This window comes from Sceloporus occidentalis, unplaced genomic scaffold (assembly GCF_023333645.1).
Source record: "Sceloporus occidentalis isolate IW3139 unplaced genomic scaffold, rSceOcc1.0.p SCAF_4, whole genome shotgun sequence".
NCBI classification, from domain to species: domain Eukaryota; kingdom Metazoa; phylum Chordata; class Lepidosauria; order Squamata; family Phrynosomatidae; genus Sceloporus; species Sceloporus occidentalis.
Window position 1 is genome coordinate 66,183,119 of NW_028316984.1, and position 27,606 is coordinate 66,210,724.

The 27,606-nt window shown below is 41.3% G+C and overlaps 2 protein-coding genes across 2 annotated transcripts in view; one reads left to right on the plus strand and one right to left on the minus strand.

Moving 5' to 3' along the window:
- Window positions 1-1,987: 1,987 nt before the first annotated feature.
- Window positions 1,988-15,831, plus strand: DTX3L (deltex E3 ubiquitin ligase 3L). The gene is made up of 5 exons (XM_089520199.1): window positions 1,988-2,186; window positions 4,066-4,295; window positions 9,234-10,784; window positions 12,826-13,043; window positions 14,123-15,831. Exons 1-5 carry the CDS (start codon window positions 1,994-1,996, stop codon window positions 14,190-14,192), a joined length of 2,262 nt encoding a protein of 753 aa, XP_089376325.1. The 5' UTR covers window positions 1,988-1,993; the 3' UTR covers window positions 14,193-15,831.
- Window positions 15,832-20,394: 4,563 nt separating this feature from the next.
- Window positions 20,395-27,606, minus strand: part of PARP14 (poly(ADP-ribose) polymerase family member 14) — a 40,630-nt gene continuing 33,418 nt past the window's right edge. Inside the window, exons 13-16 of the mRNA XM_089520198.1 lie at window positions 26,307-26,912; window positions 24,491-24,630; window positions 21,820-21,994; window positions 20,395-20,986 (exon numbers count right to left, since the gene is read on the minus strand). Of these exons, the coding sequence (XP_089376324.1) occupies window positions 20,700-20,986; window positions 21,820-21,994; window positions 24,491-24,630; window positions 26,307-26,912 (1,208 nt within the window). The 3' untranslated portion in view covers window positions 20,395-20,699. The remainder of the gene's footprint in view (window positions 20,987-21,819; window positions 21,995-24,490; window positions 24,631-26,306; window positions 26,913-27,606) is intronic.

The window sequence follows — 27,606 nt, forward strand, 5'->3', positions numbered from 1 at the left end:
TCCTGACTCAATGCTATGGAATTCTGGGATTTGTAATTTTGTGAGATATTTAGCCTTCTATGTCAGAGAGCTCTGGTGCCACCACAAATTACAAACCCGAGGACTCTATAGCATTGAGCCATGGTAGATAAAGTGGTGTCAAACTGGATTATTTCTGCCTTGCAGGTGCAGCCTGAGAGTATGCGACTCACCCAAGGTCATCCAGGGAGTTTCTACGGCTGAGCGGGGAACTGACCCTTTAAAGTCCAACGCTCAAACTGCTACATAACTCTGGCTCTCCTGGCACTGGTTTCTGGAAAGTTTCCAGGAAAGAAACAGTTCTAGATAATGGGCACAAATATGGTGCCAGTCCCTAGTGCATGGCGGAGGTGGCAGGGGGAGCTGCTGGTCCTCTACATCAGATGGTTTTAAGAAACACTTCACTAGGCTCTGTTATGGCAAAACTTACAGCAATCCCTCAAGACTCATCTTGTTTACCTTTGACTACAACAGAGATAGGGCTCTGTCCTTTGGTTCTGTGTGGTTTTCACTGTTAATTTTAATTGTTGTTTGTTGCTGTGTGCCTTCAAGTCATTTCCAGTTTATGGTGACCCTAAGGCGACCTTGTCATGGGGTTTTCTTGGCAAGATTTGTTCAGATGAGGTTTGCCCTTGCATTCCCCTGAGGCTGAGAGAGTGTGACTTGCCCAAGGCCACCTAGTGGGTTCCATGGCCAAGCTGGGAATCGGACCCTGGTCTCCAGAGTCACAGTTCAGCAATCAAATCACTGTACCATGCTGGCTTTTAATTTCAATTACATTATTTTTTGTTCATTATTATTCTTACCTTTTTACTGGTTTATGGTTTTCCATTTGTTGTATGAGGCCCGAGGCGTTAGTTATGACAACACTTTTAAATACATTCAAAATAAGATTAAAATATTTGGAGAATATTACATCCATTCTTAAAAGAGCTTCCTGTCTGAATTCAAGGTAGTAGTGGTGAGACTGAAAGCCCTAAATGGATTGAGATCCTACTACTTTAAGGAGAATGGATATTCTGCTGGAGAGTACATCTTCCATGTGCCACTAGTGGGAGTATGGATCCGTCATGCCTAGAACATGGGAAAGGATCTTCTCTGCTTTGGCTCCCCATTTATGGAATGCCCTGACACATGAAAGAATAAAAGGCATGCTTATCAAATCTGCAGATGACACTAAATTAGGAGGAGGAGCTAATATCCCATAGGGCCAAATGTATTTCCATTGAAATGATATCTATGTGAGAACAATATACACTGGGCCCTTGGTATCTGCTGGGGTTATTTCCAGGACTATATGGATACAAAAAATCTGTGGATGCTCAAGTCCTATTAAACATAATGGCAGAGTAAAATGGTGTCCCTTATATAAAATAATAACTCCCAGAAGACACACCCCCTCCAGCCAGCATGACCAATGGCCGTGGTGGCTGGGACCCAATAAAAGCCAAAAAAACCCACTTAATAAAAACATAAATTCATGCTGAAGTCAAAGGCTTTCATGGTTGGCATCCATAGTTTTTTGTGGATTTTTCGAGCTCTACCCACAGTCACACAGTGTGTGTGTGTGTGTGTGTGTGTGTGTGTATGCCCTACTCTCTTCCATGCCAGCATTCTCTGAAGATGCCAACCACAGATGCTGGCGAAACGTCAGGAACAATCTCTTCATGACCACATTGTCCGAGAGACCCACAAAAAACTATAAACCCATGCTTCTTAGTGATGCTCAGAATGGAGGGACCTTTTAGAATTCCTCCTGGGCAGCAGAAGGCTGAAATGCTGTGGTCCCCCTGTTGAATGCCTGCCTGCCCTGCTCCCCTTTAAAAGCAGGTGGGAATGCTTGGTGTCTCTCCCTGCAGTTCCGGGAGAGGGCCAGCAGGGGCCGCTGGTTTGCCACTTTGGGGGCGCCTCCCTTCCTGGGTCTCCAGCGGAGAAGCGAAAGCGAAAGCTGCTTGAGAGACAGAGATCGCAGACCATGGCAGGCAGGGGCTGCTCTTCCCCGCTCCTGGTGCAGCTCTCCCCGGCTGCAGAGCTCTCGGCTGAGCGCCTGGAGGCCAAGCTGCAGGTCCACTTCCAGTCCCCCAAGAAGTCCGGGGGAGGGGAGTGCACCGTCAGAGCTCGGGATCCCCAGCGGGGGCTCTACGCCGTCTCCTTCCTCTCCCAGGAAGGTAAGCTGACACCCCCAGGCTGAGACAGTGTGACCCCCAGTGAAAGCATGGGGAAGGAGGGGGTCTCTCCAGATGGATATATATATATATATATATATATATATATATATAGCAAGATGTCTTTGCTATGGCTATCCTCTGAGGCTGAGAGAGTGTGACTCCCCCAGGGACACCGAGTGTCTATGTATGTGTGTAGGGGGGTCTCTAGGGTCCGAGTCTAGCTCTCCAACAACACCATCATGAGGTTTTCATGGCAAGATTTGTTTCCCAGGGCTGTGCTGGCCAAATGGCCGTAATAAAGTTATTATTATTATTATTGTTTCCCAGGGCCATCCTCTGAGGCTGAGAGAGTGTGACTTGCCCAGGGTCACCCAGTGGTTTCCATGGCTGAGCGGGGATTCAAACCCTGGGCTCCCATCCAGTGCTCAAACCACTGCACCACACTATCATGGGGCTTTTTTCTTAGTAAGATTTGTTCAGAGGGAGGTTTGCCATGGCTGTCTGCTAAGGCTGAGAGAGTGTGACTTGCCCAAGGTGACCTAATGGGTTTTCATGGCTCAGCCAGGATTCGAACACTGGTCTCCAGACTCATACTCCAGTGCTCCAACCACACCACCATGAGGTTTTCATGGCAAGATTTGTTCACAGGAAGGTTTTGCCATTGCTATCTTCTGAGGCTGAGAGAGTGTGACTTGCCCAAGCACCCAGTGGGTTTCCATGGCTGAACGAGGATTCAAACACTGGATTCCAGAGTCATAATCCAATGCTCAAACCACTCCACCACACTATCATGGGGGTTTCTTGGCAAGAATTGTTCAGAGGAGGTTTGCCATTGCTTTCCACTGAGGCTGAGAGAGTGTGACTCACATGTCTATCAAGCATCTTCGATCTCCCTTTTGCCCTAAGATTTTAAAAAACTCTGTAGCCTTTTCCTACCAGGAAAAAAAAATGCTTGGCATGCACATTTGGGTCCTTGCTGAGGCTTTTGGAGAGGTCTGTAGAGAAATAAATGAAACAATAATTATTTTTAAAAACACTGAGAGCATGTGAAGAGTGCCTTTGACTCAAGGTAACCTAATGTTATAACTGCAGAGAAGCACAAAGCACGCAAAAATGTAAGCCGTTACAAAATGAAAGCTAAAAACACTAATATCAATTTACATTCAATTCATATGAATATCAGATTTCATAATTTCATTTCATATGGAAGGATTATCGTCCTATTTTTAGTGAGTCCCTTTTTCTCAAGATATGGCCAAAGGAAAACAACCTTGGTTGAGTCATCTTGGCTTCTAGGGTAGTTCAGGATTGATTTTCTCTTGACTCAGTACTGGCCAGCAGCAGCACAACAGGTGTTTGTTCAGGGAAGCTGGGTGGTTTTGCAAGTCCTATGTTGCAATCTAGGTTGAGTTGAACCTCTCCTCAACCTTGTTTCAGAAACTGAAAGTGTGGGAGAAATTGGAATCCAAGTTAATTATAACATTGCTGAGTCTACTTACATCCCAGTTTAGGTATCCCTTCTAAGTTTCAAGCTTAGCATTCAGCTAACTTTGCTGATGGGTCATTTTTTTTTATGTAGTTGTAAAAAAAACACAAAATAGAGAGTATACACAAAACCAAACAGCCTTTTGGACATATGCTGTTCTTCAAAACAGGTAATTTCTGCAAAAAACACCAAGAAAGAATAGAAGCAAGCTGTTAAATATAAAGGATAAAACAACACAACAGGTGTTTGCTTGATCCTATATGTGTGTCCCAGCATGATGTTGTAAATCTAGATTAAGTAGCTCATATTTCTCTGTCTTCAGGGTAATGGTGCCTGTGTGATTCCTGGCAAAACAAATGTATCTTGTTTCCTTTTTTGTTCAAACTATTTCAGTGAAGGAACGAGTGAAGGCTCATAAAGAGCATTTTATAAAAGTTGATGGAAGAACCCTAGAGATAAGCATCTTGCCAAATTCTGAGGCCGCCACCTTCAGCCCTGGGGGAAGATCATTGACAAACAGCATAAGTTCAGCTGCAAACTCCCTTCCAGCTTCAAGCGCTATGTCACTCCAGAATGATTTTGAAAGGAGGCGAGGTGGAAGATATGATGCCATTACCAGAAAGGTAAAGACAGCAGTCCAGCCGAAAAGCTTACTTGCTAATTAGCTTGCTTGCTGTTCACAGCTATGAGCTTTGGAATAGCGGTATATAAATTAAAAAAAAAGTTCAGAACTCCTGAATTGAATTCCTCTTCCTTCAGTACTGCATATAGTGGGTCCTTGGTATCCACTGGGGTTTGGTTCCAGGAAACCCCCCCCCCCCCATGGATACCAAAATGTGTGCATGTTCAAATCCCCAGAGTCACCCCTCTGTTTTTGCGGGGGATCCGTTCCAGACCCCCCCCATGGAAATCCGCTGATATTCAAGACCTATTGGCTTGAATGGCGGCGCCATCCCTCCATTTGCCCCTCACAAGTAATCAAAGGAGGATGCTGATTTGAAGTCCACACAAACGGAGGAACAACTGTATATACCATGACATAGTAAAATGTTGTCCCTCATATAAATGGCAAAATCAAGATTTGCTTTTTGAAAGTTACATATTTTTTGAATATTTTCAAGCTGTGGGTGTTTGAATCCGGAGGGCTCACTGTAATAGGAAAATCCTGAAATTGGGGGCTGAAGTAGGATTTTGCAATTGATTTTATCTAGAGATCCCATAGTATTTTTGTTTTATCAAAAACTTTGGTTGACACCTGAACTCTTCCAAAATGTGATTGGATTTTCTTCCCCTTGCAGCACTCTGTGCTAACCCCAAATCTGGTCTGAAGAGTTTCCTAGCTGTCTAGAACAGGTTTTGAATGAACACCAAGGATTGCAGGGGTGGGCAAGGGACACACACAGCCTGTGTTTGCTGGTGGGAGCAGTTCTACCAGTGGAAACCCCTGCTGGATTCTGCCTCTGTAGGTTACAGACACTCTTTTCCATTTCATATACATGTGCAAGAAGTTTATTTTGAAAAGCAGCTGTTGTAAGGGCAAAGGCAATTTCAGAACAATGTTCTCAACACCACCTGATGTGGCAACAAAATCGAACAAGCATAAACAATATGGAACTAAATAAATAAATAGAATCAATTAAATTTGTAGTATTTTTAGATACAGTATTCTCTCCAGTAATGCCTAGATGAACAGGAAAGTTTAGTTAAATGCTTATGACAGAATAAATCCTGAGCCAGTTGTATTTTCCTTAGAAGAGCATTTTGAAGTTAAGCCATTATCACATGTAAAAGGTATTCTGCAAAGAATTGGAAAGAGGACCACACAGCTGTCAAATTTAATTTATATTGAAGGGTTAAATTGGTAGGACATTTCCAAAATAGCCGTAATTGATTTCAAAAGTGGGAAGAGGAAACTTCTCAAAAATGAAGAGACTAGTAAAAAAAAAATGGGAAAGGGGAAAAAATCAAGACATTTGGAATGCTTTGGCGTTTCCTGTCAAACTAGATTTTTTTTTTTTTAACATAAACCACTTTGAGGTGTTTTTAAAGTGGAACATAGTAGGGTGTGTGTGTGATGCATTGAAGTTAATTGGTGACAGGGTCAGGAGAAATAAAAGGAAGTATTTCGTCAGACAACTAAATTCTGAAATTTGCAACCAGAAAATGTAAAAGCTTGAAGTGCTTTAAAAAGGGAACATTTTCATGAAGGATGGGAGTTTCAGTGGCTACTACTAATTATGGACAGATATTTTCTCTAGTGCTAGAGGAAGTGTCCCTCTGTCTACCCATTGCTGAGGGACATCAGCAGGAGAATGTGGGCTTCCCAGATGCAGCACATTAGGTGCTGTGGGAACAAGTTGATGTGACTCTCCAGTGTTTCAGACAGTGGCCTTTAGATGATGGGAAGTGACATTTAAATACAGAAGAAGCAGATCTGTACAATGTGCTTTGTACACTTCTTAAGCTATCTGATGTGGGGTACCAGTGGGGGATTTTCCCATGTGCCAGAGAATGGCATCATGTTTGTGCTTGTCAGCTACAACTGTTCCCTTCTTTCCTGGAAACTTGCTGTGGGCCAGCACCAGTCCATGGGTCACCACTTTGACTATAACTTCACTGTAATGTAGAGAAAGCTGCAAACTACTGTGACTGGTGCTGCCTACAGATGTGTCTTAGGCCCCATTCAGACTGACCCTTTTGCGCTGGAAGAAACTGGAAAGATTCAGTTCTCCCCCCCCCCCCCCCGCCGAATCCCTCTGGAAGCAAGTGCTCACTACCTCATCAGGGTATTTTAACCCTGAATGCCTTCTTGGAGAAATCAGGTTAAAATGAAGGCACCTTGCTGTCAATTAAATTTAGTTCCAAGTTTGTCATAGGCAACGTTTCCTGCATCGCAATCGGAAGTGTGCTTCCCCCCCCCCTTTTTTTTTTAAAAAGGCACCAGTATACACATATTTTGTCAAATTTAAAAACCTCCTGTGTGTGTGTGCTGTGGGTATTGTGGATATTTGGGTTGTGGGTCAGTGCAGGTTATGGATCTTCCTTTGGCGCTGTTTTCAACCCCAAAATGCAAGCTAATGCCATCTCTGCATCCTGCATCCTCCCTTCTTGCCACCCCAGAGTGCCTCATACACATGTAATAATAATAATAATAATAATAATAATAATAAATTCCTCAGCTTGGAATGCCAGAAAAGGATGCCATGCATTCTTTGCTTTTCCTAGGCTACCCCTGAATTCCTTACAGACAGTAGCAAAAGCATTCTATATCAATTTGCCAAATTGGAAAGAGAAATGTGGTAACATTCACATTGTAGCATTCGCAAAGGAAAAAAGCCTCCTGCAAAGTGCCCTTTGCAGCATTTCCTTTGCTGGAAGCAAGGAAATGAAAGGGAAAGTGAACAGGCAGGCAGGCACATTCTATCTGTATATCTATCTACCTATTGCAAAAAACATGCGCATAGTTTGTCAAAAATAATTTAAAAAATTTAAAAAGAGAGAAAGCTGCCTGGTGCGAGCTCCGTCCTGTGCCCTCCCTCTGACCTGCCCTGAATTGACCCTTTGTCCTGATCCTTCCTTCTCCTCCTCCTATTCTGTTACAGATTGCCTTCCATGGCTCCCTTCTTCCCCCCGGCTCTTTCATCCTCATCCTCCTCCATCACTTTCTCCCGTTCCCCCCTCTGCCCTCCCTCTGACTGCCCTTTGCATCCCCTGTCAGTCACCTCAATTGTCCTTTGCATCCTGTCATCCCAATTTCCCTTTTTTTCATCCTTCCTCTGGCTCCTTCCTCCTCTTCCTCCTCCTTCACCCCGATGAAGGGGAGGGAATGCCCTGCCCACTGCCCTCCCTCTGACTTAAATCCCTCCCATGAACTTGCCCTGATCATGATCGGGGGCAAATTCATATTTGCCAAACCCGAAACAGTTGTGTAATCCTCTGATTCGCTTGTGGGAGATTTGGGGTGAATATGAACTTCACATGCAAGATTCGATTCCTGATCCAGGGTAAAAGGTAATCTGAATGGCCCCATAGTTTGAGCTGTTTGAGAAATGGAGGGAAGAATGAAAGCAGACCACAAATTTTGTAGTAAACAAAATGAAGTGTGTTAGTTGAATAGAAAAAGTCTAATAAAGTCACTGTCTGACTAGAGTTGAACTCATCCCTGAAAATATTGAACTCTTCAGTAGGGTAAAGTACAGTAACATCCCAAATCCACAAAACAGCAATACCTTTATTTGGCCACGCAAAATACATGTGCAACCAAAATGCCCAAAATACATGTTGCAAGCTTTTGAAGCTCCATTGACTTCTTCATCAGGCAAGGATGTTAAAAATCATATAGGAGAAAGAAAAAATGACAATTTAAAGTCGAAGGCTTTCATGGCTGGAATCCATAGTTTTTTGTGGGTTTTTCGGGCTATGTGGCTATGTTCTAGCAGAGTTTCTTCTCTGAAGTTGCCAGCCACAGATGCTGGCGAAACATCTAGAAGAAACTCTGCTAGAACATGGCCACGTAGCCCGAAAAACCCACAAAAAACTAAAAATGACAGTGTTAGAGTCACAGGCCCACATCTTGTCAAGATGGTATGGGGGGATATCCATGCAGGCAGAGGCCTTTCCTTTTGTTTGTGGGTTGTGGGAAACAAAGTTCAGAAAGTAAAATTTAAACTCCATTAGCAATCAATAAAGATGCTAACCCACCCTCTCATTACCCCTAGATAGTTTTTTCTTTCCAATAGGGTATTATCCTTACAAGCAATGAAGGTCTCCCTTGTATGTCTTCCCTTATGAAGGTAAGTCCTTGGTTCAGAAATGCATTTTGGATTTGAGGGTTATATAGTCCGGAAATCAAAAATCTGAAATATTCTAAAATCCAAAATTGTCCACCTGAGTGGCTGAGATAGTGATACCAAGATTATGTAGAAAAATATCTTGAGGTTATGTTGCAACGTGAACATAAAACATAAATTATCTTTTTTTGTTTAGGCTTGGAGATATCATTATGCAAATAAATAAAAAAAAATCCAAAACACTTCTGGTCCTAAGCATCTCAGATAAAGGAGATTTATCTGTACATGACTGTACATGAATCATTCTACTCTATTTCTATAGACTGGCTTACATAGACATATTTCTAATGCACAGTTCCTGTAATTCTGAATGAGTGAAACTTTGTCTTGGAAAGCACTTGATGAATTTCACAAGAGAAAATATTTATGTGGAAATATCTTCCGTGGTTCACAGAATTTCATTTTCCATTGGAAAAATTGAAAGTGTGTGTGTGTGGAAAGATCTCACACCAATTTTGTGTGCTGTTGACCATCCTTTCACCCCCAGCCTTTATGTCTGTAGCTAAAAACTTTCTCTTGTAAAGGGGACTAGTGCATTTGTTCTTTTATGAGGTGTTCTTATATGATTCTGCATGCAGGCTAAATCTAAGAGACAACAACATACCTAATACTTCCTTGTGAGTTCATGATTTGAACCAAGAGCTTTATTAGCAGATGGCACGCATGCTTTAAGTTGCTTCATTTCATTTCATTTCTTTTTTTCCTTCTCAGATTTTTCTGAGCGTATCTGCCACTTTGAATACAGACTTGCTCACAAAAGAGGAGAGGAGTCAGGTGACTGTGGTGTGTCCAGCCTTAAAAGTAGATGTGTGTTCAAGCCATCTTGGCATAGAAAAGGTGTCAGGAGATTATAGTGATATTCAAAGGTTGCACTCTCACTTTGAAAAGCTCCTTGGAAACTCTCATCAGCAGCACAGTACATTTTTGTATCCAAAAGGAAGGAGTCGGTTGGATGTGGAAAATCTGAAAGAAGAAAGCAAGGATGATATAGAAGACATGTCCAATATGGAAGTGCCTTCAGCTATCTTTGAATATTTTACTCAGGCTTGTAAGGAAGAAGTTGAAGAATTAGAGCAGAAATTTGATGTCAAGCTGACTTGGAAGGATTGTGGAAGAGGTTTGACTTCTGTAGGGTTTGTTTCTCTTGGGGCTCCAAGCTCCATTGAGAAAGCTCAGCAAAAATTTGTCACTGTTTTTCAGAGGATAGCATCAGTTGTCAAACAGGAAAAGATTCCTTTCACAGAGGACCTCCACTTAGAAAAGGCTCAAGAATTGTTAAACACCCGGTATAAAAGTGTCCTTGTTAAAACAGATGGAAATGCATTAATTCTCCGTGGCCCTGCAAGGGAGATTTCAGCTGCTAAGAGCTTTATAGAGGAAATAAAGGTAAAGGACTTGACTAAAACCCCAAAAGCTTATTCCCCAGAGCCTGGCTTTGAAGTTGATGCTGATACATTTGAATTTCTCAAGCCAATATTGGTTAAAGATATCGAGAATATAAACCAGAAGTTTGAAACTGTAATAGAGGTAAAACCCAGTCTCAAGAGTGAAAAACTGAACATCTGTTTCAAGCCCAAGAAGCCCACATATTTAGATGAGTCTCCAAAAGCTTGTTACAACTTCTTTAAAATTTATCAGAAGCATTTAGGAGAGCCCAAAGAAAAGAACATCTCCTTGAAACTTTCAGAGGTTCAAAAAAAATTACTGAACAACTTCTTTCTACAACTGCAAAGAGAAAATCCTCGGACAGTGTTTAAGAAAAATGGAGATCAACTAATTATACATGGTTGTCCAGAAGAAATCTGTAAAACTGAAAAACACATCATGATGTTCCTAGAATCTGCTCTGAAACCGTCTCTCGAAAATGTAGGGTGGTCCAATCCTGCTTTCAGCAGTGGAGCCTCTAAAGATGCACCCCTTGATCAAAACACTGATCACAAAAAGTTCTTGCCTTTTTCCCAGGAAAAAACAGATTTGAAAGCAACGGAAGTCAAACAAGAGGAAAAGTGCTCCATCTGTATGGATAAAATTCACCAGAAGCAAGTGTTGGCCAAATGCAAGCATGAGTTTTGCAGAGATTGCATTAAAGAGGCAATGAAACACAAGCCAGCTTGCCCTGTGTGCAATGAATTTTATGGAACAATGACAGGGAACCAGCCACCAGGGAAAATGGACATCTTGAAAAGTCGACAGTCACTTCCTGGTTATGAGGGATCTGGTACTATCACCATCACTTACACCATACCTGATGGCATTCAAACTGTAAGTCTGACCAGGAGTTTAATGGTTTTCCATCACAATCAGTAATCCTCACATAGCTCATTATTTCCCAATCAAAACGTATAATTCTTGTTTAATAAGGAATGTAAACTAGAAGGAAACTTCTCTTGATTCATTATTCCATTTATTCAAATTCCAACTCTGTATAAAGAATCTGCAGACCTAAATCCAATTGCTAGCCCCTGCTGGAGTATACTAATTGACTCAGGGGCTCGACAGATCTCCCCGAATGGGTAATGGGACGCTACCCCTTTCCTAGCCAGATCGGGGCTGCAGCAACCTCATGTTGTGGCTCCGATCCATCCTTTTGAGGGTGCAAAAAAGAGCCACAAAAAGCTCCTTTTTGCGCCCTCAAAAGGGCACCATAGCTGCCGAGCGCGGCTATATGGTGCTCCTTCGGCACTGCGTCATATGGATGCAGTGCCAGAGGAGTGCTATGACTCCGTATAGAGTGGCACACAGTGTCATGGTGTCCTGAGGCAAAGTCAGGTGTGCGTCATCTGGACGTGACACCCTGGCTCCACCCCCAGGCCGGCCTTTCAGGCTGGTTTGTACAGGGCATCGGCTGCTATTATAAGTCTGCACTTACCTAAATCCTACTCTGTCAGGGTATATATTGTAGCTATGACTTGCAATTGGATTTGAGCCATAGAGGCTGAAGTTTGGTACACAGTGATCTGTGGTTAACTTTTCCTGAAACTGATAGAACTTAAGTGTTCAACTTCAGATGATGGGAAGTCCATGCTTAGATCTTCCATGGTCATCCTACAGTTTTTAATGAGGCTAAACTTTAGCAGTGGTGCCATTTTTGTTTTGTGCTATTTTCCTAGCCCCCGTGGATCCCCAAATCTGTTTGCCTTCTAGAGCAGAAACTTGGATCATTATAATACCCGCTCAAAAGGCTTGGTTGATCACAATAATGGCATTGATATACTAAATAACCATGAGCTATTTACTGTGAATGTGTGCTGTAACAATTTTACATACCTTTGTTCTTTATTTCTGGCTCATTTGATTTGGGGGATTTTCAGGCATGGTGTTACTCTGTGGTAAGTCCCAGAGGCTGCAACATTGTTCATCACTACTCTGTGCATGCGCGCGCGTGCACACACACACACAGCCTACTGATTTAAGATAACAGTTCATACATCTGATAAATCAGACTCGAGGTCTCAGATTTTTATCCTGTAATGCATTTCTGAGATTTGAAGGCATGATACTACTGTAGCTTTTGGTACAGAACAATAACATGACTTCCCTTCTCTCAGGATATAGGCAAGATTGTTCTGCCTACACACGTGTCTTAGTTTGTGCTATTTGAGAAATGGGTGTGGGGAAGGATCAGACAGGTGGATACAAGAGGATAGGTTTTTTTTTTTAAATTAATATATGTCCCACCTTTTTCTCAGTATGAGACCCAAGATAATTTACAATATAAGTCACTGCAAATATATTTTAAAACTGCCTAGAAATGGGGACAAAATGTCAGGAAAAGAGGAAGACACATATTTTTAAAAAATCTGAAGAAAGTTGCCTTCTTATTTGGACATTACAGTTTTTCCATGCTAATAAATTATTTAAATGTTTGAAGAGAGCTGCTCATATAAATAAATGGAGAGGGTAACCAAGATTTTATTGCAGCTGGGACTACATACCAGAGTGTTCACCCTACCTCGGTATGGTGATGGTGGAGTGGCAGGATGGGGTGGGGGACACCAAAAAGTAACTAAGCATGCTCAATGGGTAAGATTGCAGGCAGCAGCTTTTCAGGGTCAGGGAATGGAGGCAATGGGAATGGAGTAGAGGGGCTGTAACTCTGAAGAGAGGCATTTGGCAAACTGCAACACCCATGCCCTGCTTTGGAATCATTGTGAAATCATTTAATTGGCTGTTGTTAGAAGCAGGACACTGGATTGAGTGGATATGTACAAGGGATCGTTCATACTTTTGTCTTTTGTTGAACATGTTGCTAGTAAAGTATCAGACCTTGCCTATGCTAACGTCTTCACTCTGTACAAACTAGGCAGCGCATCCAAATCCAGGAAGAAGATTTTCAGGAGCACACCGGATAGCATATCTACCTGACAACAGAGAAGGAAGAGAAATTTTGAGTCTGCTTCAACGGGCCTTTAACCAAAAATTGATTTTCACAGTGGGCCAGTCCCGCACTTCTGGTTTAAATGATGTGGTCACCTGGAATGACATTCACCACAAAACATCCACACATGCTGGTCCAAACAAGTGAGTTGTGGTTCTTTTTTTGTTTCCTGAGCAGTAAGAACATTCCTTCTCCCCAGTGTAATTTTGTTTTAGTTTTGGTTTTATAGGTAATCCCCACTCTCATTCATTAAGAGTTTATAGAAATGATTTCAGAAGGGTGACTATTTTAGGGGGGAAAGCACATTGAGCAGACATCTTGACAAATTATTATTGACAAAGATTTCTTGTTGTATTTCCCCCTCTTTTCCACACACCCGGGTTGGGGGAAAAAGTTTAAAATACACCAGGTGTTTTTTGTTTGTTTTGTTTTGTTAATGTTTTAATCCCACCCATGTTTTTTGGCATTTGGTTCTACATCCTTTTTCTGCTCTCATTTTTTAAATCATCAAAAGAGCCATACTAAGTAATTCTTCCTTCCACACATCTCACTGAATTGGTTCAGCTTATTCAAATGAAGTCCACAAGCAGCAAGGGTGTGGAATAATACCAGGGGAATTCCCTTGTAATATTCCTCTACAATTCAATTTAAGAAGGATATTGACAAGCTGAAACATGTCCAGAAGTGGGCAACCAAAATGGTAAAAGGTCTAGAGAGCATGCCCTTTGAAGAGCAGCTTAGGGAGTTGGATGTGTTTAGTCTGAAGAAGAGGAGGTTAAGGGGTGATATGATAGCCCTGTTTAAATATAAAGGATGCCATATTGAGGATGAAGCAAGCTTGTTTTCTGCTGCTTCAGAGAACAGGACACAGAGCAATGGATTCAAGCTACAGGAAAAGACATTTCACCTCAACATTACGAAAAACTTCCTGATGGTAAGAGTAGTTGGACTGTGGAATAAACTGCCCCAGAGTGTGTTAAAGTCTTCTCCTTTGTAGGTTTTTAAGCAGGCTGGATGGCCACCTATCAGGAGTGTTTTCATTATGTATTCCTCCATGGCAAGGGGTTGAACTCGATGGCCCTTGTAGTCTCTTCCAACTTTTTATATAATACCTGAGTTCATGGTATTAAAAAAGTTACTATACATCAGTACTGGTAAATTATGAATGCTTAGTTTCAATCTCTCTTTTTTTCTCCCTCCCTCCCCTCTTGCTTCACTTTAGTTTTGGCTACCCTGATCCTGATTACCTGAAGCGTGTTAGAGAAGAACTGAAGGCAAAAGGAATTGAATGAGTGCTTTTTTCCAGCATGAAGTCCAGAATTTGTGCCTGTCTAAAGATGGGACACTTAACCTAGCATACTGAAAGCCTTTAAAATTAAACTTTTTATGCAATTGCTGTTTATCTAATGCAAACTTTTGAATCACAGATATGTTGAAGAAGAGTTTTATGCACAGGGACTAGTAAGTCATTATAAAATCATCTTTAACTAAAGCTCTGTGATATCTTAACACATGAGCTAGAAACTTCCATCAGCCTTAGGAAATGTGGCCCTTGGTCAGACTCTTCAAAGTTATAGTTCAGCTTTATCTGGATGGGCCACTGGGTCATTAACCCCAAGTAGATGGCTGTGTGTGTGTGACATTCTTTCCCTCTGTAGGATTATTATGTAAAATGAATATTCCAACCAGTTACTTCAGTTTGTTCACTTATTCTTTCTGTTGTGGCAATGCAAACTTAAAATGAAATTGATTCTCAAATTATGGTTTTAAGATAAGTGGTAACTAATTGTGATTCATTTTAAATAATGATACAGTGCTATCGTGCCTACTTTTTTTGCAAAGAAAAATACTGGCTCATAGTCTGGTGTCTGTATAATATGAAAAAATGAACCTGGTGCATCCATTACCTTGTTGATATGATGACAGCTGAAAGATTGCTTCTGTATGGCTGATGATGTGTATTGCAAGAGTATAACTTGTGTGATATTATTCCATCCCACACCTGTAGTCCTAAGGTGTGATACTGTTGTTTGAAGTATCTATCTGGTTCTGCCAAGGAGTTGTACTTCTTTATTTTAGGATTAACATAGAGATCCTAAGAAGTATGGAGGGAGGGGTGTTTAGTGTGTAGCCCTGCAGTTCAGCCATCAGGTGTTTGCAGTCAGAAATGTATTGCTTCCAACTTAGGGTCACACATTGCAAAAGAATTATTACTTTTAATATACCACTTTAGATTAAGATCATGCATAGATGGAAACAGCACAAAAAGCATATTGATGAGGAAGTAGTGGCTGTCCAGATGTACAACTCTCATCATCCCTGGTCAGTATCTGGACTTATTGTCCATCCTTGTCCTAGCTGGAGTGGGGCTTTTATCCACATGTGGGTGCTGTGCCGACCCATGCTGTTTTCTGATCCAGCTGTCAGGGCTGCACACAGAATATTTTCTAGCATCACTGAATTTGCTAACCAGTTGTGCAGGAAGGGCCGATGTGATGCTTTCCCTCTTCCCTGCCAGCTTTATTGAGCAAATAAAAAATTCTCTTGCCCCTGGAAATAAAGTTTCTTACTCATCTAGCCTTGCTGTTTGTGCCCCACTTTGGCTTTTTGTAGCCTTAATATGATCCTGTTGCCAAGTAGAATATCTGGAATGTTTCCAGTAGTACTGTTAGTTCTGTAATGCCACAATCTGTTTTTCTCTTGTATTAAACCCAAATGATGAGCTTTATTTTCTTTTTAAGTCAGCAGCTAGCTTTAAGGCATTGGATAATGCTAATCCTCTTTCCCTCTAAAGCAGTAGTATGGATCTTACTGCATTTTCTCTTGAGTTGTTGCTATTGCGCTGTACTGGAATTTAAAGAAAGTATTGTTGGCTGGATCAAGATTAATAATTGATAAATGAGTAAATATAATTAAAGAAATAAAACTGTATATTCCAGATGTCTATTGCTTCATTAGTAAGGGATAGGGGTGGACAGAATATATGCCACATCTTTGCCTCGACAACCTTTGTCCTGCCTCCAGCTGCCAACACTGGTTTTTGTTGTTACATGTGTTTTTGTGGGAAATTGGTGTCCTTTTTTTTAGTGCAGAAGTAAATATCCATCAGTGGTGCTATGCAGCTTTTAAGTTCTTTGGTGCCTGTTTATCAAACCATTTCCTGTATTGCTATGTACTGTATATGTATTATCCTACTTAAGAGTATGTATTTTCCCTGGAAAATGATTAACCATCCATTATGAAGCCAAGCCCTCCCTCCAGTCCATCTGCCTTGGTCCAGGCCTCGGAGGTAGAGAGGAACTGCTGGACCTCTTATCCTTTCCCTCCACCACTCCCTTCTCCTTCTGTGTCTTGTCTTTTTAGATTGTAAGCCCGAGGGCAGGGAACCGTCTAATTAAAAAGATCGTATATACAGCGCTGTGTAAATTTACAGCGCTTCATAAATAAAGGTTAATAATAATAATAATAATTTAAATTCTATTTGGCGGTTGAATTCTGTTTAATTTGCAAGTAATATTTAAGGGTGAAGTCATATGGAAAATAAAGCAGTGGTCTGAATCTATTTGCTAGACTCCAGCATTAGCATTAGCGTTGACGGCAAAAGTAGGGCTCAGGAGTGCACACCAACCGCTTGATGCAGCCAATATGATGTCCCAAAAAGGAGCTACTCTAGGCAGCTCCCTTTTTGGCCTGTAGCGTTTCCGCGTGGTTTGGTTGGTATGGCAACACTGTGGATCAAAAATGGGTGCCCACAGACCACCCTGAAAGGGGTGGTCTGTACTGGGCCTCAGTTACTCTTATATGCCTTCAAATCATTTCTGACTTATGGCAACCTATGGCAAACATATCAGGTTTTTTGGCAAGATTTGTTCAGGGGAGGGGTTGCCTTTGCTTTCCCCTGAGGGCAAGTGAGTGTGACTCACCTAAGGTTACCCAATGGATTTCCGGGGCCAAGTGGGAATTCAAGCACTGGTCTCCAAAGTCCTAGTCCAGCACTCAAACTGCTACTCCACACTGGCACTTACTGTTCAGAAATGTTTTCAGTAAGTATACTCCACTTAAGATTAACAGCTGCATGTAGCCCAATATTTAGGACTGGAACATCAGTATAAAATAGGTTTATTTGGTTCTTCAAGGATTGATTTTAAAAAAACAAACACATGCAACAACCAAGAGCACATTTAAAAGTTTTTGAGTTAAACAGATGCTGAATGATTGCAAGAATGGCATGAATATAACAGGAGGGGTCACTAAAATGAACATATTGAAGAACTTAGTGCTTCGGTAAATTAATGAAAGCTATCAGAATTGGGCAAAAGCCAAAGAAATGCAGCCATTGAAACTGTGAGGACAGAGAGGAAAGTGGCTATAATTTATGACAGGGGGTGGAATTATAATGGCTAGAAGCCTCTGGAAGGCTGCATATTCCAACTTGGGAGCAGAACATGAAATGTTTGCTGTTTTAAATGGGCATATAAATGTTAACATTACATAAACTGGGTGTGATGGCACTATTGCTGTCGCACATGATGGGGGGAAAGGGGGATCTTTAGAAGATTGTGGACGTTGATCTTTTTGGGATGCATATACATATTATTTTGAATATGTATATTCATTTTCAGTAATTAAAAAAGCAATGGTTGTCAAGGCAATGTTGCACGCTGGTCTGGAAAATGACATGGATGTGGCCACTAGGAGGAACTGGAGCAGAGGTTACTACAGTTCAAGTAGTAGGTGCATGAGTCAGCATTTGGTGAGCTGTGCATGGTGGAACGTGATGCAACATGCACAGCAGGTGAAGTCAGCCAGCAGTGTATCATGCGCAGTGTTATGATGCAACAGGTACTGGGTATGAAACCAGCCAGGTTTCATTGGCGGCATGACTGACACATGACTTCCAAGAAGACCACCTATATAAGGGAGAGGGTGACTATCTCCATTGTTGGGTTGTTGTGGTCGGTGGTTGGCAAAGCACTTTGTTAGTCTGTATAGCTGTGAGTATCCAAGACGGCTGTCAGATACTCTGTGCGATCTTTGTAAATAGCTTGGCAACAAAGATTAAAAAGCCCTTGTGTTGAGTGAAGTCTCACTGTCAGGAGATTCATTCCTGCAAGCTGAGAGCTCAAGGCTACAGCCTGTGTGTGGGAGGAAATCTGCTGTGCAACTCAGAGCCTTCGCTCTTCGCATAGACTTTCTTCTAGGCGTTCTGCCTATGTGCATCAAAGCTGTGTGTGGGACACAGCTCATCTCTCTATGCCCCAACAATGGTATGGGGAGGAGTCAATGATTGTATCTGAAAAGAATCCTTGGACTCTTGCCTCTTAAGTTGACAGAGAAGGAAGCAACCCATGAGTATGTGGATTGTTCCCCTGTGCCATCCAGATAATGATCATTATTGGGGACCACTCGACAGCAGTAATGTGCTGTTTGCTTGCAGTCTGCCGCTCAGTGTAGTTGAGATCCAGTTAAGTGCACTGAGGTTTGAAACTTTGCCAGCGTATTTAACACTAGGCACCCCTACCCAGTATCACATCTTGATGGTACCAAGATGCATTCACATGGCCAATTAGGGACCAGGGGAGATAAGGTGGCCAACATCTTGCTGTAGTTGGAAAGCTGTGAGAGAAGAACAGCTGTCACATACTCAGATCTCCTACAAGCATGTTCTAGTGTACACTGGAGGTCTGGGATGGCTTCTCTTTTCTGTAGAAGTGCAGATGGACACTGCTTTGGCACTCTCTGCATACCCCCAGCTATGGTTGTATGGGGGGAGATGATGTTCTAGTAGGAGGCATTGGATTTCTTTTTCTGCAATATCCCCCAACGCATAATCTGGTGTAATCCTAGTTAATGCCAGCAAGTGTCAGCTAAAGCACTGGTTTCTCAAAAGGTGGTCCTCTAAATGTTTTGAACTTTTACGTAACTCTCAGAAGTCTCAACTAATACTAAGGAATTCCGAGAACTGAAGTTACAAACTTACTCAGGACCGCATTTTAAGAACCACTGACGTAAAAGGATTCTGGTCCACATCTGGAATGCCATTGGGCCACTATGTTTGTGCAGCCAACTGTTGTGCTGGTGTTTGTAGTTTCTGAGCTGTCAAAGATGTATACAATTATCTTTCTTTTTTTTTCTTTTTTCTTTTTTTTTTTGCAAATGATTCCCAAACTGCCCCAATGAGTAGAGAGCATGTTGTGTCATCTCTTCTTGACCAGCTAAATGGTTGAAAGATTTGTTGGATATTTTAAAAATCTTTTGCTCTTCTGCACCCTACAACCAATACAGTCAACTAATGGGCCCTGGGAGGCTCACAGCTTGGCAGTGGGACTTCCCTTGTCAACAAGGTGGCTGCCACTAGGACATCTTTTCAGTGCATGCTCAAGATTTTGCCCATGTAATACTAAACTGGACAAGTGTTGTGCTCCCAGTTGCACACTGTTCAGGGAATTTAGAAATATGAGAAGAACAGGTGCAGTCTAGTACAACATGAAATGGGATATGAATGAATGAAGGGAACCAAATAATCCTATCTTCTTGTAAAGATTCACGAAAGACAACTCAAAACACATTTTAAAGATACGTCTTTTTGGCACCCTAGAGCAAATCAAGCCTGAACTCTCCCCACAAGCCAAGATGACTAAGCTGAAACTCATACTTTGAACATATAAGAAGACAATGAGGCTTGGCAAGAAAGAAGGGAAAGAGGAAGACACCATCACAGATGGATAGACTAAATCAAGAAAGCCATGATCCTGAGTTTGCAATATATTAGTAAGGACTGTTGGTAATAGGGAGACTTGGAGGTCTCTCGTTCATAGGTTGAAGACTGAACAGCAGTTAACATCAACTTGTTTGTGTAAATGAAATTACACAGGAATTAATTAGATAGAAATTTCAGTTAAAAAATTTAGAATTTAGAACATGACAAAACAACAAAGTACAGTGGGCCCTTCTTATACACGGATTTTTTTATACACGGATTCAAGCATACATGGTTTGAAAATGTCCCAAAAAAGTATAAATTTACCTTGATTTTTATAAGGGGCACCATTTTGCTCTGTCATTATATTTAATGGGACTTGAGCATACACGGATTTTGTTATACACGGGGGATCTTGGAACCAAACCCCAGCGTATAACAAGGGTCCACTGTAAATGACAGCAGAACAGGCAAGATAAGATGAGTAACATACAACTTTGTGCAAGTGCAGATGTTAAACTGCAACATCAGTGTCTCTATGAATCTCATCAGAATTGTTATAACTGTTGTTTCCAATGTCATTTGACTCCGATGAAGAGTGGGGCAGGGGAACCTCCAGCTGGTGGGTTTTGGGAGAGATGCCCGCCCCTTGGAGTGGGAAAAATTTCTTTACAACCTGCTAGCCTTTACAATTCGGAAGATGAGTGGTGTATGAAGGAAGCATACTGTTACAGACACAAAACCAGTGAACATTAGGCTATAATGACAATTAAAGACTGAATGCCAGACAACAATTCAAATAAAGCTTTTAATTGTTTAAAGTGATCATCAAAGACAGTAAATTGGCAGTAACAAACTCATCTAAACATTGTTAATTAATGCTGGCAGCGGAACAGAAAACCATCACTATATATGTCCAGACAGATGCAAACAAACTGACCGATACCTCTATTAATCTCTGAAAGGCACAGTGGCATCAAAGTTGGTGAAGAAAGTTCAAGCAAAAAAAGCTAAAATGGCATGATTGTTTGCAGCATTTTCATTCACTTTCTTTGTTTTGTTTAGGGAAAAAAGGCAGCCTCCGAATGTTTAAATCCTGTTATTTTCTGAAAGTAATAAGATATTCTGGATAGGCCTGAGCATCAGAAAATATGACGAACATGGATGGAGCAGTTACATTGTCAGTCACACTATCATACAGGTCAAACCCTCCATTGTTTTTCGTTGGTGGAACAATCATTCCATGATTTCCAACACAGTAATCCCCAGTGAGAACTCGAGCAAGGTACATGTATTTTCTACCATTTCTGTCTGGTATGGAATATGTGTCTTGTGAAGAATACCTTGCATTTATGGCAAAATAGGTCCCCTTTCCAATTGCTGCAGCTGAAACCATAAAAGAAATTGAAGTGTTAACAATAGCTCAAGAAATAAATAGAAATCACCATTACCAATAATTTGATAAATCAATTACTTAAGAAACTGCAGTTGCCAAACAAAACTGTTTCAGCAGGTATTTTGTTAATTAGCCTGCCAGTTCAGTAAAGTGAAAGAAACAACAGCATCCCAAAAGACATTTTTTAAACTAATTTTGAATTCATGTTAAAACTGATGAACCTAAGGACCCAAGCCTGAGAAGCAGGCAAAAATGAGGCAACCCCTGCAAAACTATAATATTTTGATGCAGGGGAGAACCAGGTACATTGCCCCCAAAATAAAACATATACACTTATGTATGGTAATAGGTCCAAATGGGAAGTCAGTGCAACTAGTCTGAGCCAGCATGAATTATTGTTCATTGCTAAATAATGGATAGTAATTCACCTTTTTAAAGGGCACTTACAGCACTTGGCATTCTGTTATTTTCAATGTGGTGCAGTGGTTACTTATTTAATTCTGTTTATAAGCCATCTACTGTATATCTAAAAACTTCAAAACAGTAGACAGCAGTGATCAGACAATATATTAAATAAATGTTAAATATTTACTTTACCCATAAAAGGAATGGTGAAGCTAAAGAGCATAGAGTACCACTTGGATGATCTATAGATGATTACAATGCTCAAATGTCTAGATATATACACTGGGTGATCTTTGGCCAGACATTCCCTCTCTTATTCATGGGTTGTCAGAACAAAGCAGGGAGAGAGCCAAGTCCCTTGACCTCACTGGAGAAAAGGCAGGATAAACAAAATGTACCATGTTTCTGATGAACCTACCATTCTTTCCAGCATAACTGCGATTAAATCCAGTATGGTTAATTGGGCTCATTGTGGAATATGGAGTTCCATGGAACAGCATCTTTTCATTGTTTTTATGGCCGTTCTTTTTATCTAGCTCTTGTTTTTTTACTTGGTAGGATTGCCAGAGGAAAGGATTCTGTACCCTTTCAATCTATAAGAGTTGAAAATATAAAGGCACGATTCAGAAAAATTCACAGAAAGTGAACAAAAAAGAATGGTTATGAAAGTGGACTGCAGGTATTCTTAAAACATTAAAGGCCAAGACTACATATTCTCTGTCTCTCTCATGCTCCCATACATCCACTCCTTCAGTCACTCATTCCCACATTTGATGAATATGGTGATTCTGTAGCATTTTCAAAGCAGCAATTGTTGGAAAGAACAGATACATTAACTCTTGTCTTGCCCACCACCATGCTTCTGTCATAATTTCTCCCATCTACGCTTGAAAACTTGAAACAAATACAGTGGAGGTAAAAACCTTAGGGGGAGGGTTGCATGGGAAAATCATGCAGGAGGAGGGAAATTAAGTACCCTCTCCTATTTACTTCTTCCTTCTGGAACAGGCATGCTGCATGCCTGCTATATGTCAAAAACGGGGCTAAGAATCAACCTGGCAAAAGATTTGGCTGCTGCCTTCGGTACACCTTACCAGTTCCCCACCAGTTTCATCACAGAGCACAGAAACACAGAATATTTCAAGAAAGGGTGTGGCAAGAAGGTAGGAACAATAGCTCAAGTTGACCAGGGAAGGAACTTAAAGAGACCCACAAATAAAGTACAGCCATGGCTGATCTGGGGAGTAGTGTAGCAGTCCTGGTTATGACCTACTGTATATACTCAAGTATAAGTCTATAAATTTTAGTCAAAAAGTGGCCCCCAAAAAACTGAGTCGACTTATCAATGGGTCAACGTAAGTATTGTACTTTAACTCATATATATGTACAATGGATCCTTGCCTTACGTGGAGGATCCATTCCAGACCCCCCCGCGCGTAAGACTAATTATGCGTATGCTTGAGCCCCATTCATTTGAATCGGGCTTGTGCGCGCGGCGGTGCAGGAGTGTGTGGGGCGCCACCGGCGCACACCCCATTCATTTGAATGGGACACGCCGCCCCTTGCGCCCCGCGCACCCCCCACGGCTTGAGCACGTATGCTCAAGTTTGTGTAAAGCACGCCCGCTTATAACGCGGGTGCACTGTATATGAAAAGGAACCATCCCCTGGTGAAACGCAAGAGAATAATCTGTCCTAGAAGCACTGACTTCCCTCTACTCTCTTATCCAGCTTTTAATATGAGCACAAACTGTTATGCCTCCTGTAATTCTGTAAGTTCTTTGGCATTTTCTTTTGCTTCATCCTTTACATCCTTTGTTACCTGGCCTTAAATTTTACCCTCAACTTATCCACAGGTCATATAAAAATCCATAATTTTTGCTCCAAAACCTGCCCTCAACTTATACATGAGGTTGACTTAAAATCGAGTATATACGGTATCCTAGAATTAGGAACTTAAAGAGACACTAGGGAAAGAGTAGTAACAGATACTTTATATGCAGTAACAGAATGCAATATGGAATTGTAGCTAAGGGAAATTACCAACTCCTTGGTTTTTCTGAATGCAGTCTGGAATCATAGCTGGGAGGAATTTTCAACTCCTCTACCCCCTGCCTATCGATTTCTGACACATTCACACCCTTTCCTGGATACAGCAAATACATGGGTAAGCTTTTCATTATGTTGATCCATTTTCACCACGCAGGAATTACTCCATCTTAGAACTCAGGTGGCGCAGTGGTTAAATGCCTGTACAGCAGCCACTCATTCACAAACCACAATGTTGTGAGTTCAATACAAGCCAGGGGCTTAGGGTCGACTCCGTCTTTGATCATTCCATAGGTGACTAAAATGCATATCCAGATTGTTGGAGGCAGTTGGCTTACACACTGTAAACCACTTAAGGGAGTGCTTAAGTGCACTGATAAGCAGTATAGAAATGTATTTGCTTTTGCTATTTTCCTGTAATATATATACAGATCAGAAAGTTTCAAATTCTTTGTAACAGGTCACATGACTATACATCAGTCTAATATAAGTGGATTTTCCCCTTGTTAATTTCACACTTCTGAGATGATCTTCTAGCTCAAGGGTAGGCAACCTGCGGCCCGCGGGCCGGATGCGGCCCGGCGAGGCCTTGGGACCGGCCCCGGCCCGGTCCTGCCGCCAGGGCCTTTGGCTTTTCACGCGCAGAGCAATTGTCTATAGAATCTCAGAAACATGCATTTATATTAACATTTTTTTTAAAATCAAATTTTTTCGCGTGTCCTCCACTTTTTTTAAAAAAAGTGTCCACCATTTGAAAATTTTGTCCTACATTTGTCCCGGTTTATTTATTTATTTAAATTTTTTAAAAATTATTTAATTGTTTATTTTTTGGCTTTGGTCCCCCAGTTGTCTGAGGGACAGCAACCCGGCCCCCGGCTCAAAAAGGTTGCCTACCCCTGTTCTAGCTGTCTATATACTTATACTGTCATGCGTCTCATAAAACTTTAAAAATTGAGTCCTCCCTCAACTTAGTATTCCACAGCATTTAAATAGCACCCTCATATGTGGCCTGAAAAGTGTGTTGCCTCTAATATACTTCACCTGTTCTATTTTGTAGTTAGGGCAACCTTGCTGAAATTTTCTTTCAACATCCTTATATTCTTGTGCTGTGGGTTTCAGCAAAACCAATTTGATACGATTTCCTTTCATATCTTCCCAGTGCTTTGGAAGTGCTACTTTACCTGCAAAGCAAATATTCTGTTAATACTGTTTCTATAATTAAAAAAATAAAACTTGAGGCCTAATACAGACTGCCCAAAAAGGGTGATCTGCCGGCGCTCTGGTTTGCTCCGCAAGGAAGCCGCAGTGGACAAACCGCAAGCCTTCCTCGCGGAGCAAAAAGAACCCACAAAAACCAGGTTCTTTTTGCGGTGCCATAATGACGCTGCAGTGCGACAACATTATGGCACCACGACGCGTGGACACTAAGCGTCCATCACGTCAAAATGGAGGTGCCCATCTGTTCAGGGCGCCGCCATTTTGACGTACGGAAGACGTGCTAGGCTTGTGGGGCATCTGTAAGCGACACCCTGAGGCAACCCTAGCACATCATCAAGACGTGCCATGAGGCCCGTCTGTACCGGCCCATAGTTTCACCATCACTGGAGCTGAGTATTTAGGTTACCCAGTGCTCTGGTCCATCACTTCCACTGCAGCTGAAACAGTGGGATGGGGCCTGTTGTTTCCTCACCTAAAAATCAAATAAGCTCTGAACAAAGATATAGAGCAAACAACAGTGGCTGCAACATAACAGGGGACCATAGGGAATGGCAGAGGTGAATAGACTGCTTTGAGTGATTTAGCAATTGTCTAGTCAATCTGGGATGATTAATGAAACAATCACATAGTAAATACAGACAATGTGACTTTTTCCTCATGTGCTAAGCAATGCCCAGATTCACTCAACCCAGGCACAAAGAAACTACTAGTATACGTGATCTTTGGTGCTATTTTTTGCCACCACTAAACCAGTTTTCCAGATTTGGACTCTGAGGTGTAATTTAGATTGTCGACTGTATCATGCCACAATCCACCAAAATTGCAGACAGGTTGTTCTTGCCTTTGTGTTTACACTGACCTAGGAACAAATAACAGTTTCTTCATTCTGCGCAAAGTCCAATGCTATGGGCTTGATCTGAACCAGGGATCCAACCACTGGGACAGCTGGGGCTGTAAAAAGCCATAAAATCCTACTGGAACAACTAAAGCTGAAAAACCATAATGTACTGAACAGCAGGTTTCACGATGACCTGAATTTGCATGACACCAGCCAGGGATCTGTATCACCACCAATATGTCGTGTGTGCGCAAACATGATGGTGCATTACCCAACTGCTTTTTGGTTTCTTTAGCTGTTCCAAGTGCAGAAGAAGCAACCAAACAGCATGCTGCCAGCACCCTGTTCAAGATAGGGGTCCCATGGATCCCTACTTTGACATGTCATAAAAATGTATCCATTATGTAAGTCTTGCACTTCAAATGCTAGATCCCTTACACAAGGGAGATTAAATCTCCAGAAAAGGGCTTGGTGGCAGCAGTACTGTTATCACTACACTGAGAAGAAGAGGCAAGTCTGGGTAGAGCCCAGTCACATACAGGGCCCCTTTTCACCACATGTGTGAATGGGCCCCTTAACAGAAACTGATCAGGTTATATATTTACATTTTTGCACCAGAGTCAAAAGAAATTAATACTGAACAGATAGAGGGAATGAAAAGTGTTGCATGTACAGGAATCACTTAAATACATCAAAGCTTTGAGGATTGTGGTGGGGGAAATGTTTTAGTGAGGTGACACCAGCTAACCTAAAGGAAAGCACACATTATTCAAGACTCTAAAGAACTGAGCCCCACATTACCTTCTTCCTTGGAAGAACGCTTAAAGTAAACAGTTTTTCCTTTATGATGAGCGGACATCTTTTTTAAGTCTACCATGTAGGCCTTCCCATCAATTTGGATGTTGACATGCATCTTCTTGCTGATCATAGCATCTTCTAAATGGAGATTGGCTAGCATATCAACAGATGTGTATTTATCCCCATCTTTGGAATACTGCCATTCAACCAAATTTTTGGCAAGCTCTGCCTTGGATCTCTCCTCCCGGTCATCTTTCATTTTTTTAATCAAGTCCTGAATTTCTGTGAAGGCGGTGAGGACATCCCGGGGAATGCCAGACACTAGAATGAAAGGAGGAGACTGCTTCTTCTCTAATTGAATGGCTATATGTAGTCTTTTCTGGAGTTCATTCAGTTTCTGAATTTCGGCATCATCAAACATGTCAATCAATTCATCAGTGATACGATTTTCTGCCTGTTCCTGGAGAACCAATTTTTTTAGCCAGGACTCAGCAGCATCCACATTTTTTCTGTCTTCCCCACAGATTTCAAACACGGCGACCTCAACCTTCTTTTCCAAAAGCAACAGTCGTTTCTTTGGAACAGGTGGTTTATTGCGAATAATAAAGTCTGCAAATAAAGAAATTCAGTAAATACATAGAAAAGGCTGCAAAGGAATACTATAGCAAAACAAAAAAGTCTAGGGAAAGGTAATTGTTTTATTAAATTTATTTAAAATTATTTAAATTATTAATTTTATTTTAATATTTATTAAAATGTTTTATTATCCAATGTGAAGGCAAAATAATAATATATTGGCTATAATACCATGTCATTCAGGCAGCCAATATGTTCAAAACTGTGTTTTGTGTGGATACTCCCCAGATTCTATTATTTAATTTACTTCCTACTTACACTGGATGACTCCAAGCTCATAATGCTGCTATAACAGCTTACATTTTTTTTCAACTGAGGAAGACATTTGTCAAAACGCATATGGTTTAATTTGGATTTATTGTGTACTTTTACTTCCAATATATGTCCTTTAGGAAGTGCATACATTTATGATATTATATGCATTTTGATTGTTGGATATTTTTATTTGTATGGGATTCATAGTTTCCAGCATCTTATATTTACTGACAAAACAGGTATCTCTTATTTTGTATATGTTCAGACATTGTATACTATCTGAGGCCTTTATCTTCAGGCAAAGCATACAGTTTTGAACATATTGGCTGCCTGAATGACATGGTATTATAGCCAATATATTATTCTTTTGCCATCACATTGGATAATAAAGCTTTTTAATAAATTTTCCTAC

What these genes read in the sequence shown, in the direction of transcription:
- DTX3L (XM_089520199.1), top strand. Translation starts at nt 1,994, where the DNA reads ATGGCAGGCAGGGGCTGCTCTTCCCCGCTCCTGGTGCAGCTCTCCCCG. An exon ending in CTCCTTCCTCTCCCAGGAAG is followed by an intron (nt 2,187 to 4,065) that starts GTAAGCTGACAC and finishes AAACTATTTCAG; the next exon opens with TGAAGGAACGAGTGAAGGCT. An exon ending in ATGATGCCATTACCAGAAAG is followed by an intron (nt 4,296 to 9,233) that starts GTAAAGACAGCA and finishes TTTCCTTCTCAG; the next exon opens with ATTTTTCTGAGCGTATCTGC.